The sequence below is a fragment of the Astyanax mexicanus genome, chromosome 13 (assembly GCF_023375975.1).
Source record: "Astyanax mexicanus isolate ESR-SI-001 chromosome 13, AstMex3_surface, whole genome shotgun sequence".
NCBI lineage: Eukaryota > Metazoa > Chordata > Actinopteri > Characiformes > Acestrorhamphidae > Astyanax > Astyanax mexicanus.
This window is the reverse complement of record NC_064420.1, coordinates 50,444,487-50,460,789: the sequence shown is the minus strand read 5'-3', so window position 1 is coordinate 50,460,789 and position 16,303 is coordinate 50,444,487. Positions and strand designations below refer to the sequence as shown.

General features: G+C 37.2%; 1 protein-coding gene across 2 annotated transcripts in view; it reads right to left on the bottom strand.

The window, feature by feature from the left end:
• Positions 1 to 16,303, bottom strand: part of LOC103042003 (cadherin-4) — a 626,601-nt gene that overhangs the window by 516,720 nt on the left and 93,578 nt on the right. The window contains exons 1-2 of one of the 2 annotated variants that reach the window (XM_049463120.1): positions 11,162 to 11,554; positions 383 to 500 (exon numbers count right to left, since the gene is read on the bottom strand). In XM_049463120.1, the coding sequence (XP_049319077.1) occupies positions 383 to 500; positions 11,162 to 11,209 (166 nt within the window). In that variant the 5' untranslated portion in view covers positions 11,210 to 11,554. Of the gene's footprint in view, positions 1 to 382; positions 501 to 11,161; positions 11,555 to 16,303 lie in introns of those variants that run through there. The other variant, XM_049463121.1, reaches the window with a different exon arrangement.

The window sequence follows — 16,303 nt, the reverse complement described above, 5'->3', positions numbered from 1 at the left end:
ATACCCATGGACATTAAAGTGATATATCAGTATGTATTAAAGCTTTATAACATGGCCATTAAAGTGATAAATCAGCACCATTAAAGGAATAAACCTCACCCTAAAAAGCAAGTCATCAGCACCTATTAAAGCTATATAACCATGGCCATTAAAGTGATACATCAGCATCTATTAAAGGTGTATAACCACTGCCATTAAAGCGATACTTCAACACTTTTTATAGGTATATAACCATGGCCATTAAAGCGATACATCAGAACCTATTACAGGTATATAACTACGGCCACTAAAGTGATAAGAAATAAATTAAAGGCCATTAAAGTGATACATCAGCATGTATTAAAGGGGTAAATCAGCAGGAATTAAAGGGAAGCTGGCTTACCTGTGGGCAGGTGGACAGTGGGGTCTTGCAGCAGATCCGCTGAGAGGTGCAGTGTGTACAAACTCTGAGAAAATCCAGCCTTACACTCCGCCTTCACCTGCAGCTCCACGTACATCCCCTACAACACACACACACAGATCACACACACTCGTCACAAACACACTTTCCTGGTGCGGTCCTGATGAGTGCCAATTCCATCATCATAACATTTTTAATGGTCTTGGCGGCGACTTTCTTCTTGAAAAGTTCTTAAAATTCTTATTTTCTGATTGACTGACTTTCATTTTTCTTAAACTATTTTTTATCTTTATTTAGTTGAGTAGTTGTTTCTTCTCATAATCATATTCACTATTCACTGTATACCTGTAACTCTACCTCTTCACTACTTTACTTTAACTGATGCTCTCAAACACTTTATTAAGAGGCAAGAAATTCAAGTAATTAACTCTTGATGAGTTCAGCACAGCTGTTAACTGAAAGCCTGAATTCCAGGAGACTCTACCTCATAAAACTGACTGAGAAAATCCAGCAGAGATGTTCAAAAATGTAAAATATAATATAATTTAACACTTTTTTACTGTTTAGTAAGTAATTCTATATGTGTTTCTTCACAGTTGGATGAGTTCACAGTCTGACGCACACACTATACAAACTTCTAAATAAATAAATAAACACATTTTCTTTGTATCTATGATCATGGACACATACTCACATCTTTGTGTGTGTGTGTGTGTGTGTGTGTATGTGTTTGTGTGTGTGTGTGTGTGTGTATGTGTGTATATCCTCCACTGACTGTATTGATTTTCAGGGGCTACAGTGACCCTGATACACCACGACTCTGATTGCAACACATTCCCGATTGTGTCTGTGTCCATGACCATTCATATAAAGAAAGAGTGTGTGAGTGTGTGTGTGTGTGTGTGTGTGTGGGTGTTTCTGATGCTTGCACTATATAAGAAGTCAACTTCTAAAGGCTGACGAAAAAAATAAATAAATAAACCAGTGAATAAATCACTGAGTTTTTTTGTGTGTGTGTGTGTTTGTGTGTGTGTGTGTGTGTGTGTGTGTTTGTGTGTGTGTGTTTGTGTGTGTTTGTGTGTGTGTTTGTGTGTGTATATATGTGTTTTCTTTGCTGGTGCGGCAGCAATGTATTTCTTTAGCTACAAAAATAATAATATTAAGAATAAAGATGGTCGATCATGATCTCTAAACTCACTGATTGTATATGTGTATTAATATACACTATAATAACCATAGATTTATAATAATCCTTAATGCAATAATTACTATTAATTAATGATGGGACGATACACGTTTTCAGCTCCGATATAGATTATATCCGATTCCGATATAAAACTGATATAAAATTGCCGATACCAATACAAATACCGATACTTTTAGTTTATTATTAGTACTATGATTAAGGTTACATAATGAGGCTGAAACAGACCACACAGCTTTTTGAAGAGTATACACAAGTGCATTTAATGTAAATGCATTTAAAAGTCATTTATTTAACACATTTTATATACAAATACACATATAATAGTTTCCTTTCAAATTAAATATTTAAATTTTTGTTAAATATTTCTTAAAAAGTTAAATATTAAATACGTAAATATTAAATACAAGGCATTTTTTGGCACTGGTTGCGGAGGAGACTTTTATTTTGACAGGTAGCGTAGTGGATTAGCTGGTTAGAGTGGGGAGGATCTGTGGTTTGATATTAGATGTGGATTATAGCTGTAGTTCACTTGAGTTAGTTACTTATTACAATCACAATGCAGGAACGCATTTGTCGGGCCGATGCTAGCTATGCTAACAGACTGCAGATGTTAATGGAGATGGCTAACGGCTAACTGGTGATGCTAACTGTAAGTGTTTGAGAGCATCAGTTAAAGTGAAGAGGTAGAGTTACAGGTATACAGTGAATAGTGAATATTTGAGTAATGTTCTAATCCAGGTTATGAGAAACAACAACTACTCAACTAAACAAAGATAAAAAATACAATAAAAGGTCAGTCAATCTGAAAAACCTATTTTAAGAACTTTTCAATAAAGTATCCTGAAGTGCAGTCACTACAAAGACCATCAAAAATGTTATAATGATGGAACTGGCACTCATCAGGACTCATCAGGTGTTTCTTCAATGTAAGTTGTGTCCAATGTTTTGACTGGTTCTGTATTATAATATATTCTCCACTTGTTTTCCTTCATATTGAAGCACTAAATTGCCCAAATTTGCTGATAAAAGCACTAAAACACATGTTTTAAACCATTGTGTCCAACATTATGTCCAATAGTGTTTTATTTCATCCACAATTCTGCAGAAAACAGAATTAAATAAGCAAAGCATAAGATAAAATCATCCAAAAACACAGACTTTCCATTTCCAAGAACAATCTTACTGTATAAAATGTGAATAAATGTGCTGGTTTACCTGCTTTCACAGATCCCACACCACTAAATTCCCAATTTCTGCTGAAATAACCCATTTTCTACACTGCATATTTTCACACACAGCAGCACATCATCACCTCCCGTCCCACATCACCCTCTTATTCTGCAGAAAAGAGAATTAAACGCTACGCCTGTATCAGGTACTATCTACTAAAAAACATAAAAACACATATTTCAACCCATTTTATCTGACTTTTATTCCTTTTATCACTTATAAAAGAGACTTAATACATTTTAATCCACATTTCTACCAATGTTACCCCTTCTGCTTAACATCCAAACCCGTCAAAACTGCACAAAACACCAATTATACAATTACCCCACTGTATTAAACCTGATTAAATGTGCTATTTTTAATTTTTTTATTAATTCTGTCTCAATAAGTTCCTAAAATATGCTGAAATAACTCATTATCTCCAACATTTCAGACTTTCCCTCTCAAACACATCCCTTATTCTGCAGAAAAAAGCAACAGAAAAGTATTAAATGTGATTAAAAACGATAAATCACGTGCTTTCATGGATACTTTATCACTAAATTCCCAATGTCTGTAAAAAAAAACTTAAAACACATATTCTTAACAATTTTGTTCAAACTTCATCTATAAGCTGCTACACTGTAAAAAGTGAAGCATGGAGCTGTTCATTCAAGCTAATAAATATGATTGAACACATAGTACAATTATTGACTTTATTGTGAAACTCAACCTTTTTGAATTTTGATGTGTCAATTTTGATTCAGACTAAATTAATTACAATTCTGAAGGAAATAAACCAAATGTTTTGGTTCCACTGAAATCATACTCGAAGAAAAGAGATAAGGATGTAATATTTTTAATTTGAATCAAACATGAAGTGCGCATGCGCACTGTGGAGCACGGGAGAAGTTGTAGAGAAGTGCTTCAGAGCACTGAGGGAGAGAGGGAGAAAGTGCCTGAACGCGCTCGCGAGAGAGAGAATGAGAGAGGGAGAAAGTGCCTGAACGCGCTCGCGAGATAGCAACGCATGCTTATGGTATTGTGGCGTCGGGACTGGAGGGGGGGCGCAAGGAATTATGGGAGCTCACCCTGTTGGGGGAAGTGGGTGTTTTTCTGCGTGTTTATGTTACTGTTTATCCCAGAGTTTCATGTTTTATTATCACTGTTCTAGTATTATTCATGTAGTTATCAGTTATGTGGTTGTTTTGTGTAAGTGCCTCACCCTTTGTGTGTTTTCTGTGTGTGGGAGTGGGGTTAGCTGCGTTGGAGCTGTAGTTAGTTTCACTTTCAAAAGTGGAATCCCATGTAAATCCAGCTCTTAGTGTCCTCCTCAGAGCAAAATAAAAAGAGCAAGAGAGCACTGAAACGAATCTCGCTGGTAATCCGTCCTCTTCCACGCCACAGTAACTTCTGGAACTTCTGAATATGCTGCCATGTTTTTTTTTTAAGTTCGGTTCAATTTAAATGTATTAGTTTGGTTCCGAAACTGAAATGTAAAGAATTTAACTTGGATCAAGGTGAATAATTAATATTGGGTCGAGTGAAGTAATATGGTTTATGTCAAAATAAAATAATAAGGTTGTAACAATTGACTTTATTTAGATTGAGTGAAGTCAAATAGTTTAGATGCAACAAATGGACATCAATTTTTTTAATTTGAGCAGGGCTACACTTTTTACAGTGTATAAGCAGCAACAACACTGTATTAAACATGATTATCAAACAGATTTTCATGCTTTTATAGAGGCTGTATTACTAAATTCCAAATATCCTAAATTCCTAATATAAAAAACACCAAAATACATATTCTGACCAATTTTGGTAAAAATTCAACTATCTGATCATAAAATCAACCATAATTCTTTAGAAAAGAGCAACCAGACTCTATTAAATGTAATTGTTGCTCTGGTTTAACATGCTTCCACTCATCCCACAGCACTAACTTCCCAATATCTGCGGAAACAAAGCATTAAAAGTATATTTTAACCCATTTCTTAACTATTGTAGACTTTGTTTCACACAGCTTTGCATTTATTCTATTATTTTCCGCAGAAAAGAGCAACCAGACTGTATTAAATGTGATTAACATACTTTTGTTCATGCTTTTATCGATGCTATATCACTAAATTATCAATGTCTGTAAAAAACCCCACTAAAATGCATATTCTGACTTATTTTGGTCAAACTTCAACTATCTGCTGATAAAATCCACCCCTATTCTAAAGTAAATAGCATCCAGACTGTATTAAATGTGATTAATGCTCTGGTTTAACATATTTCCACTCATTCCACAACACTAACTTCTTAATAACTGCAGAAACAAAGCATTAAAACCTATTTAAACTCATTTTTTCCAACCCAGAACACACTGATTGCCACTAAAAGCTATGCAACATCTCCCCTCATCCCTTATTCTGCAGAAAAGAGCAACACCACTGTATTAAATTAAATAATAAATGTACTGCTTAAACAATATTTTCATTGATTTTACAGCACTAACTTCCTATGCTCCACTAAATGTTGACAAAAAGCATTAAAAAGAGTATTTTAACCATTTTTTACAGCTATAACAGACTCAGTTATATACAACTTCGCATATATTCTATTATATTCTTTAGAGAAGAGCACCAAAACTGTATTAAATGTGATTAATGCTCTGGTTTAACATGATTTCATTGATCCCAACACCACTAACTTCTTAATATCTGAAGAAACAAAGCATTAAAAGTGTATTTTAACCCATTTCTTAACTACCGCAGACTCCGATTCACACAGCTTTGCATATATTCTATTATATTCTAAAGAAAAGAGCAACCAGACGGTATTAAATGTAATTAACAAACTGGTTTAACATACTTCTACTCATTCCACAGCACTAACTTTCCAATATCTGCGGAAACAAAGCATTAAAACTTATTTTAACACTTTTTTTCCAACCCAGAACACAGAACAAAAGCGTATTTTAACCATTTCTAAAACTCTGTTACACCTAGCTCTGAATATATTCTATTATATTCTATAGAATAGAGCAACATTACTGTATTAAACATGATTACAAAGCTATTTCACATGCTTTCATGGATACTAGATCAGTAAATGGTCTTTACACAATTTTTTCCCAACATTACACTTTTTGTTTGCCACAACAAGCAATGCAACATCTCTTCTCATCCTTTATCCTGCAGAAAAGACCAACCAGACTGTATGAAATGTGATTAAACGTACTGGTTAAACATGCTTCCATCACTACATTTCTTCTATCAGTTGAAAAAAGCACTAAAAAGCATATTATGACCCATTTTTATCAATTTTAGACATTCTGCTTAACATATACCAAAGCCAAAATCTCCCAAATCACGCTTTCATTGATTATGAGTGCTATTTAACCAACAATGCATCTCCTTACATCCTTTATTTTGCAGAAAAGAGCAACCAGACTGAATTAAATGTGATTAAACGTACTGGTTTAACATGCTTTCATAGATTCTTACATTGATCTGTTAAAAAAAAGCACTGAAATGCACATTACATCTATTTTTTCTTACGTTGCAGACATTTTCTGACACATAAAGCTATATAACATCTCCCCTCATCTCTTATGCTGCAGAAAAGAGCATGCCTACTGCATTAAATTACGGGATTAACATACAGGTTTATAGTGGTTTACATGCATTTATGAATACTGTATCACTAGCTGGTCATTATCTGCTGATAAAACCATTAAAAAGCATGTTTTTACTACTTATATACAACATTTTACCCAACACTGATTTCTCTTCTCTTTGTTTTAAGCAGAAAAGAGAATTAAATGTATTTTATTCCACATTTTTCCCAATGTTACCCAATTATCTTAAAATACAAGCAAGCCAAAATTGTCTAAAATACCAACTTTCCATTTTTATTTGCATAAAAGAGCAACATCCTGTATTAATCGTTAATTTTAAAGATGCTGTACTAGTAAATTCTCAAAAGAGAACACCTGAAAGCATATTTTGACCCATTTTGACAACTATTCATTGTTCTGTTTAACGTATAGCCAAGCCAAAATCTCCCAAAACAAGCTTTTATTGATTCTAAATCAATAAAACTCAAACTTTCTGCTGATAAATGCAACCTTCATTCTATTAAATGTATTAAATGTGAATAAGATACTGGTTTAATCATGCTTCCATTGAAACCACAGCACTAACTTCCCACTATATGCACAAACAAAACATTGAAAATGGGTTTTAACCATTTTTAAATTGAAAAGATCCCAAAAAAAAACATATTTTGATCCATTTTGACCAATATTAGACGTTCTGCTTAACATTTACCCAAGCCAAAATCTTCTAAAACTTGCTTTCATTGATTATGAGTGCTATTTATCCAACAATGCATCTCTTTACATCCTTTATTTTGCAGAAAAGAGCAACCAGACTGAATTAAATGTGATTAAACGTACTGGTTTAACATGCTTTCATTGATTCTTACATTGATCTGTTGAAAAAAAATATTAAAATGCAAATTATATCTCTTTTTTTCTATATTGCAGAAATTCTGTCACATACAGTTATAAAACAACCCTCTCAATTCTCTTATTAAGCAAAAAATAGAATTAAATGCATGTTACTCTACATTTTTACCAAAATTCCCAATTCATCTTGACATCTTTTCTATTTCCACCTGCAGAAAAGATCACCACCACCTTATTAAATGTGTTTATGAGTGTTGGTGTGCATGCTTTCATACATCCTGGATTGATACATTTCCATTATCTGCTGTAAAAGCTTTAAAATGCATATTTAATACCATTTTCTTCATACTTCACTTATAGCCAAGCCAAAATCTCACACAAAAAACATGCTATTCATACTTTTTACTGTATTTCACTGTATTAAACGTGATTAACATACTGGTGTCCATGCTTTTACTGATGATGTATCACTAAATTCCTTAAATCCCAATGTCTGCTGAAAAAATAACTTATTTTGACCAATATTAGACGTTCTGTTTAACGTATATTCAAGTCAAAATCTCCCAAAACATGCTTTTATTGATTCTAAATCAGTAAACTCCAAGTAATAAATCATATATCTGAAGAGAAGAGCAATCCCACTGTAATAAATGTCATTAAAATGTTATATCTCATACTTTCACAGATTCTACACAGTAAATGCACTTTACTCTATTTTTATTCTAAAATTTTTAGATTCTAAAATCTAAAAAAACTTTACAAGCAATGCAACATCTCCTCTCTTCCCCTGTTTTGTAGAAAAGAGCAACCAGACTGTATTAAATGTGTTTAAGAGACTGATTTAACATATTTCCACTCATCCCACAGCACAAACTTCCCAATATTTGCGGAAACAAAGCATTAAAACCTATTTTAACTCATTTTTTCCAACACTACATCTCCTCTCCTATCTTATTCTGTGGAAAAGAGCAAAAACACTGTACTAAACGTGATTAACCTACTGATATCCATGTTTTTCTGGATGCTGTATCATTAAATTCCTTAAATCCCAATGTCTGCTGAAAAAAAACGTATTTTGACCAATATTAGACGTTCTGTTTAACGTATATTCAAGTCAGACTCTCCTAAAACATGCTTTCATTGATTCTAAATCAATAAACTCCAAGTAATAAACCATTAATCTGAAGAAAAGAGCAATCCCACTGTATTAAATGTGATTAAAATGTTTTTTCTTATGCTTTCACAGATTCTACACCAATAAATGCACTTTTATTCTAAAATTGTAAGATTCTAAAAACTAAAAATACCTTTACAAGCAATGCAACATCTCCTCTCTTCCCCTCTTTTGTAGAAAAGAGCAACCAGACTGTATTAAATGTGTTTTAGAGACTGATTTAACATATTTCCACTCATCCCTCAGCACTAGCTTCCCAATATCTGCGGAAACAAAGCATTAAAATGCACTTCACCCAATTTTTTCCAACATTAAACCTTTTTGATTGCCACAAAAAGCAATGCAACATCATCTCTCTTCCCCTGTTTTGTAGAAAAGAGCAACCAGACTGTATTAAATGTGATTAACAAACTGGTTTAACATATTTCCATTCATCCCACACCACTAACTTCCCAATATTTGCGAAAACAAACTATTAAAACCGATTTTAACCCACTGAACACTCTGATTGCCACAAAAAGCAATGCAACATCTCCCCTCATCCCTTAATCTGCAGAAAAGAGCAACACCACTGTATTAAATCTTATCAAACACATTGTTCGGCATGCTTTTGTGGATCCTGTGGATCCTGTATCACTATTTTCCAACTTTTTTGCAAGAATAGCACTAAAATACATGTTTAAACCTATTTTATCCAACATTGCATCTCTTTTTATAGCTTATTCTGCAGAAAAGAGCAACTCCTCTGTGTTAAGAGTGAATAAATGTTGTGGTATAAATGGTTTCATGGATCTTGAGTCAATACATTCTCAATATCTGCTAAAAATGCACTAAAATACTTGTTTTAACTCGTTCTATCCAACATTACAGGCTTGCAACATCTCTTTACATGCTTTATTCTGCAGAAAAGAGCAACACCACTGTATTAAATGTGATTAACATACTGGTTTATCCCGCTCCCACTGATTCTTCAGCACTATCTGCTTAAACTTCACGCTATCTACTCATTCCATCCAACTCACTGATTCATTATTTTGCTTATTCTGTAGAAAAGACAATTAAACTCTTGTTTAAACACATTTCTAACAATGTTGCACATGCCAAAATCTCCCAAAATACCACATTTCCATTTCCAGAGAGAATAAATTTGGTGGCATAGATGGTTTCATGGATCTCAAGCCACCAAACACATTGTTCTGCATGCTTTCATAGATCCTCTATCTCTATTTTCCCACTTTCTACTGAAAAATGCCCTAAAATACATGTTTAAACCAATTTTATCCAATGTTGCATCTCTTCTTATCCCTTATTCTGCAGAAAAGAGCAAACTGTCTGTATTCAGATTGAATAAATGGATCTTGAGTCAATAAATTCTCTATATCTGCTGAAATTGCACTAAAATACTTGTTTTAACTCATTCTATCAAACATCGCATACTTGCAACATCCCACAAGTGTAATTAAACGCGGTGGTTTATACATTTTCATGGATTCTGAATCATTATTTTGAGAATATCTGTTGAAAATGCACTAAAACGCATGCTTTAACCTTAACATTTTTTTAACATCTCATTTCTCACTTTGATTGCCAGAAGAAGGCTACATGCAACACCTCCTCGTATCCCTTATTCGGCAAAAAAGGAGCAACCCCTCGGTATTAAAAGTGAATAAATGTGGTGGTATAGAGGGTTCCATGGATCTTGAGTCAATAAATTCTCAATATCTGCTGAAAATGCACTAAAATACTTGTTTTAACCCATTTTATCCAACATTGCATCTCTTTTTATCCCTTATTCTGCAGAAAAGAGCAACTCCTCTGTGTTAAGAGTGAATACATGTTGTGGTATAGATGATTCCATGGGTTTTGAGTAAGCAATATCTTGAGTAATTCTCAATATCTGCTAAAAATGCTAAAAGTAAAGCTTGTTTTAACTCATTCTATTCAACATTGCATGCTTGCAACATCCCACAAGTGTATTTAAATGTGATGGTTTATATATTCCCATGGATTCTGAATCATTATTTTGAGAATATATGTTGAAAATGCACAAAAAGTGCATTGCTTTAAACCTTTTAAAAATGTGGCTATGCAACACCTTCTTGTATCCCTTATTCTGCAGGACAAAGCTGAACTCTACAGGAAAAAAGCAGCGAATCCACAACTTCCACATCCCTTGTTCTCTCTGTTAATCTAATAGCAGTACACAGTATTTTCTGATTCGGCTTTTTTCTGCAGTTTGCATGATGAACGCTCGTGCCACCCCATTAGAAATCCACCTAAATCTGTTGTTCTTCCCGGTCTTATCCTCCACTGCACCCCTGCTTCTGCAGGAGGGGGTCAGTGGGAGCTCGAGCGCTGCCGGAGAGGGAGTCCGGATCCAATGCGCAAAAACCACCAAATCAGCACTTATTCACTCCCAGCGCAGTGATGCACGGGCTGAGTGGCGCGAGCCCGCGCGTTACCTGCTTTTATCTGCTGTTTATTTGTTTATTTGTTAATAAAACGCTCCCTGTGCACGCTGCTCCTGATGCTTCTGGGTTAGAAGGGGATGCTCACGTGCACGGCGAAGTATTAACGCCAGTTAAGCGCATGCATGCAGGTGAAGAGCGGAGAAGGGGCTCGCGCTCAGGTATCCCCCGCTGCGATGCTCCCGCGTGGGGAAAAGAAACGCAAAAGCGCAAAAAGCACAAAAGCACGCGTAGAGCAACTTACCAGCAGCAGCACGGATCCGAAGAACCGGAGTGAACCGCTCCCGATCATCCTCGCGCTCGTGACACGCGATAAAACACAGATTCAGAAATATATAAAAATATATTATTTCCTCCAGGCGCGCGCGCTCCTATCTCTCCCGGCGTATCTCCGTTGTTTCTCTCCCGCGCTCGCGCCGCTAGGCTCCACGCTCCTCTCTCTCTCTGTGCGCGCGCGGAGTGTCTCGCGCACAAAACTGCCGCTGCAGGTGGAGGAAAGCGCGAGAGAAGCGCGAGCGAGCGACACACACACTCCCGCTCACACGCATCCACACACACACACACGCACTCCCGCGCACACGCACGCGCGCGCTCACAGAGCCGAGGAGCAGCCGACCGACCAACCACACACACTCTATCGCGAGCGAGCGCGAGTCAGTGAGTGAGAGAGAGAGAGCGCGCGCTCAATCCCTCCTACTGCAGAACATCCCACTTAAAGATACAGAGAGAGAGAGAGAAAGAGGGAGAGAGAGAGAAGAGAGAGAGAGAGAGAGATAGAATTAAGGGAGATACAGAGAGAAAGAGTAGAGATAATAGAGGGAATAGAGATAGAAAAAGAGAGAAAAGAGAGAGTAGAGATATAGAGATAGAGGGAGAGAGAATAAAGAGAGATACAGTAGAGATACAAAAAGAGAGAAAGAACAGAGTGAGAAAGAATAGAGGGATACAAAGGGACAGAGACACAGAAAGAGAGGGAGAGGCAATAAAGATACAAAAGAGAGAGAAAAAGAATAGAGAGATACAAAGAGAGAGAATAGAGAGAGAGAGAATAGATATATGAAAACAGAGAGAGAATATATATATATATATATAGAGAGAGAGAGAGAGAGAGATTACAAAAAGATATATATAGAGAGAAAGATGTGTGTGAGAGAGAGAGAATGCAGAAAGAAAGTAAAGCGGGAGAAATGGACTGAAAAAGGAGAGGAGATTAAGAGTAAAAGGAAGAGTAGAGAAAGGAAGATAAAGAAAGACAAAGATAAAAATATAGAGAGAGAGATAGAGAGAGAGAGAGAGAGAGAGAGAGAGAGAGTGATAGTCCTGTAGGTAGATAGATAAACAGTTGGATAGATGGATGGGCAGATACATAGACAGACAAAGAGATAGATAGATAGCTACACTGTAAAAAGTGTAGCCCTGCTCAAATTAAAAAAATTGATGTCCATTTGTTGCATCTAAACTATTTGACTTCACTCAATCTAAATAAAGTCAATTGTTACAACCTGATTATTTTATTTTGACATAAACCATATTACTTCACTCGACCCAATATTAATTATTCACCTTGATCCAAGTTAAATTCTTTACATTTCAGTTTCGGAACCAAACTAATACATTTAAATTGAACCAAACTTAAAAAAAAAAACATGGCAGCATATTCAGAAGTTCCAGAAGTTACTGTGGCGTGGAAGAGGACGGATTACCAGCGAGATTCGTTTCAACGCTCTCTTGCTCTTTTTATTTTGCTCTGAGGAGGACACTAAGAGCTGGATTTACATGGGATTCCACTTTTGAAAGTGAAACTAACTACAGCTCCAACGCAGCTAACCCCACTCCCACACACAGAAAACACACAAAGGGTGAGGCACAAAACAACCACATAACTGATAACTACATGAATAATACTAGAACAGTGATAATAAAACATGACATGAAACTCTGGGATAAACAGTAACATAAACACGCAGAAAAACACCCACTTCCCCCAACAGGGTGAGCTCCCATAATTCCTTCCGCCCCCCCTCCAGTCCCGACGCCACAATACCATAAGCATGCGTTGCTATCTCGCGAGCGCATTCAGGCACTTTCTCCCTCTCTCATTCTCTCTCTCGCGAGCGCGTTCAGGCACTTTCTCCCTCTCTCCCTCAGTGCTCTGAAGCACTTCTCTACAACTTCTCCCGTGCTCCACAGTGCGCATGCGCAATTCATGTTTGATTCAAATTAAAAATATTACATCCTTATCTCTTTTCTTCGAGTATGATTTCAGTGGAACCAAAACATTTGGTTTATTTCCTTCAGAATTGTAATTAATTTAGTCTGAATCAAAATTGACACATCAAAATTCAAAAAGGTTGAGTTTCACAATAAAGTCAATAATTGTACTATGTGTTCAATCATATTTATTAGCTTGAATGAACAGCTCCATGCTTCACTTTTTACAGTGTAGATAGCTAGCTAGCTAGCTAGCTAGCTAGCTAGCTAGATAGATAGATAGATAGATAGATAGATAGATAGATAGATAGATAGATAGATAGATAGATAGATAGATAGATAGATAGATAAGAATAACATCTGGCTTGTAAGACCATCTGTTACTGACTGATGTTCATCTGCCATCAGTTCACCACTGTCATGTCTGGTGCTGAAAGCACGTCTGTGTCTCCCACATCCAGCTCTATCTGCGATTCTCACAGTAACAACTACAATACCCAGAACGCACCACTCCATGACACAACACACACTCCCGATCACATGTCACGTCACATGACGCCACCAGGAAGCCCCGAGTACTGATTACTCAGAGTATTTAAGGACCATGCTCACGCTCACACCTCGCCGAGTATCTGTTTGGTAAATCCTACAATACAAAGCGTTTCTCTTGCCCTTGCTATTTTCCGTGTATGATCCTGTTTTTGTTTTCTACCGACTTTGATTTTTGCCTGCTCCCTTGTGTTGGATTACCGTGTATGACCTGGACTGTTTATTGTACTTTGGATTTTTGCCTAACCTGTGATACTGCCTTTCCGTGTATGAACTCTGGACTGTCCTCCGTTTATGGTATGGTTTCTCTACACTGTGCATTTTTGGTATTGACCCTGTTTCTGTTGACTACCCCTGTTTACTCTATAACTTTAATAAAAGTTATTTTATTGTATCTGCACCAGTCTCCTTCCTGTCTGGCCCTGACAACCACGTTCAAGCTCAAAGGGCAGAACACTATAGACTACTGTTCATATTGAATATTGAAATGAAATTGCATCAACCAAAATAAATACATATATTGTAATATACATTTTGGCTGCATCTTCCAGCACTAGATCAGGTATTTCTCACTCTCTCTCTCTCTCTCTCTCTCTCTCTCTCTCTTTCTCTCTCAGTTTAAAGACATTTCTCGTTCCTCCTAGAGCCTCTCGTGGTGAATCACTGGACTTTACTCACAATAATGATCATTTCATTAGCCGCTGGTGATTCGGATTCAGCTGGAGCCCACCGCTCCCTCTGAGAACGCCACACACACACACACACACACACACACCTGGCTGCGGCTGACTGATTAACCGGCCGTTTCGTTTCCTCAAAGCGCCGGGCCTTTTCCACTACCCCATTAATGCAAACAGTCTCCAGGCAAAACGTGAGAAAAGGCAGATTTATGACAAAGCAACAGCTGAACTGGCAGCCGTTTAAACTCCACTCTGTCTCCTGGTACCCACCTTACACCACCCTCCACCACCTTCTCCATCACCATCACCTACTCCATCACCATCTTCTCTACCACTTCCACCAATTTCTCCATCACCACCTTCTCTACCACCACCACCACCTTTTGCATCACTACTCTCTCTACCACTTTCACCACTTTCTCCGTCAAAACCTTTTACCAGCCTCCACTACCCTCTCCACCATCACCTTCTTTACTACATCCATCACTTTCTCAATCACCACCTTCCACTACCACCTTCTCCATCACCACCTTCTCTACCTCCTTCCACCACCACTTTCTCCACCATCACCTCCTCCATCACCACCTTCTCTACCTCCTTCCACCACTTTCTCCATCACCACCTTGTCCACCACCTTCCACCACTTTCTCCATCACCACCTTTCACCACCCTCCACTACCTTCTCCACCATCACCATCGCTTCTCATCTTATTAGATACACTCGGATTATACATCAGAACTTCGTAGCAGATCCACATCTTTCTAAAATAATCCTAAACCTAATTTATTTTTTCAGCTTTTGCATTAAAAACAGTTTTGACAGTATGGCAGTATTTATGGCTACTTAAAAAAGAACAATGGTCTAAGAGAATGATTCACAGAATGATGACCAACCAAACCTTAATCCTAAATTAACATTCAGAAAATATATATTGAAAACACAGAAAACAGTTAACATTTGGACATTTTAACCCCACTATAAGTGGGGTTCCAGTAATTGGCCACTTAGAAACACCTGATGCCTAACACCTGAAATTCAGTAGAGAGCATTCCCTCTTTGGCAGTAGAGACAGTTACTCCAACAAAAGCTGGATAAACACCTTTAAATAGCACCCTTCATTTTGAACTCCAACTAAACCTTAAAGCCGAGCATGTCTTAGATGTGTTCGTTTGATGTTAGGAGCGGAATCTGTAAAATTCTGATTTCTGGCTGAACCGTCGCCGTACTCTGAGCTGCTTTCCTGCCCGCTGGGTTTTAGTGGGAACGCTGGGATCCTGTTGCATGCCATCCCTCAGCGCGGGTATTGTGTATCAGTTTTACGAGCCGCTGGCATCCTGCAGTACGGCTGCAGACTGATCCTGGAACAGTGGTTGAAAAGGCTGATGACAGATTCAGATCTTCCTCGACTGACTTCCAAACAATGATACAAAGACGGGTCGGGGAACGGGGGAATCCAGGGGCCCGTAACTCCAAGGACCCCCATTGTTCAGGCTTCCAGGTTCGATTATGGGAGAATTATGCCCAGTTCTGATGCCAGCTGAGCCCATAGTTTACTGTAATATAACTCGATATCAGCGTTCCCAGTAGTGTTCAGTTTCACAAAAACACTTAAGATTTTTACAACCAGCGAAAAACAGGAACCGCCGGCACTAAACCGACTGTTCGGTTTTCATTCACACTCTTTGTTCTGTGTATGACTTAATACACCGCCTATTAGCACATTAATATCACTCTCCGGCCACTTTATCGGAAACACCTGCTACTGTGACTTGTGCTTCCACTTACACACTGGCCAATTTATTAGAAACACCTACCGGCATTATGTGTGCTTCCATTAATTGGCCCTTTAATGGAAAACACTCCCTATACACTCACTGGCCACTTTATTAGAAACACCTGCAACAATATATTGTGTTGGCCACTTTATCAGAAACACCTACTATAC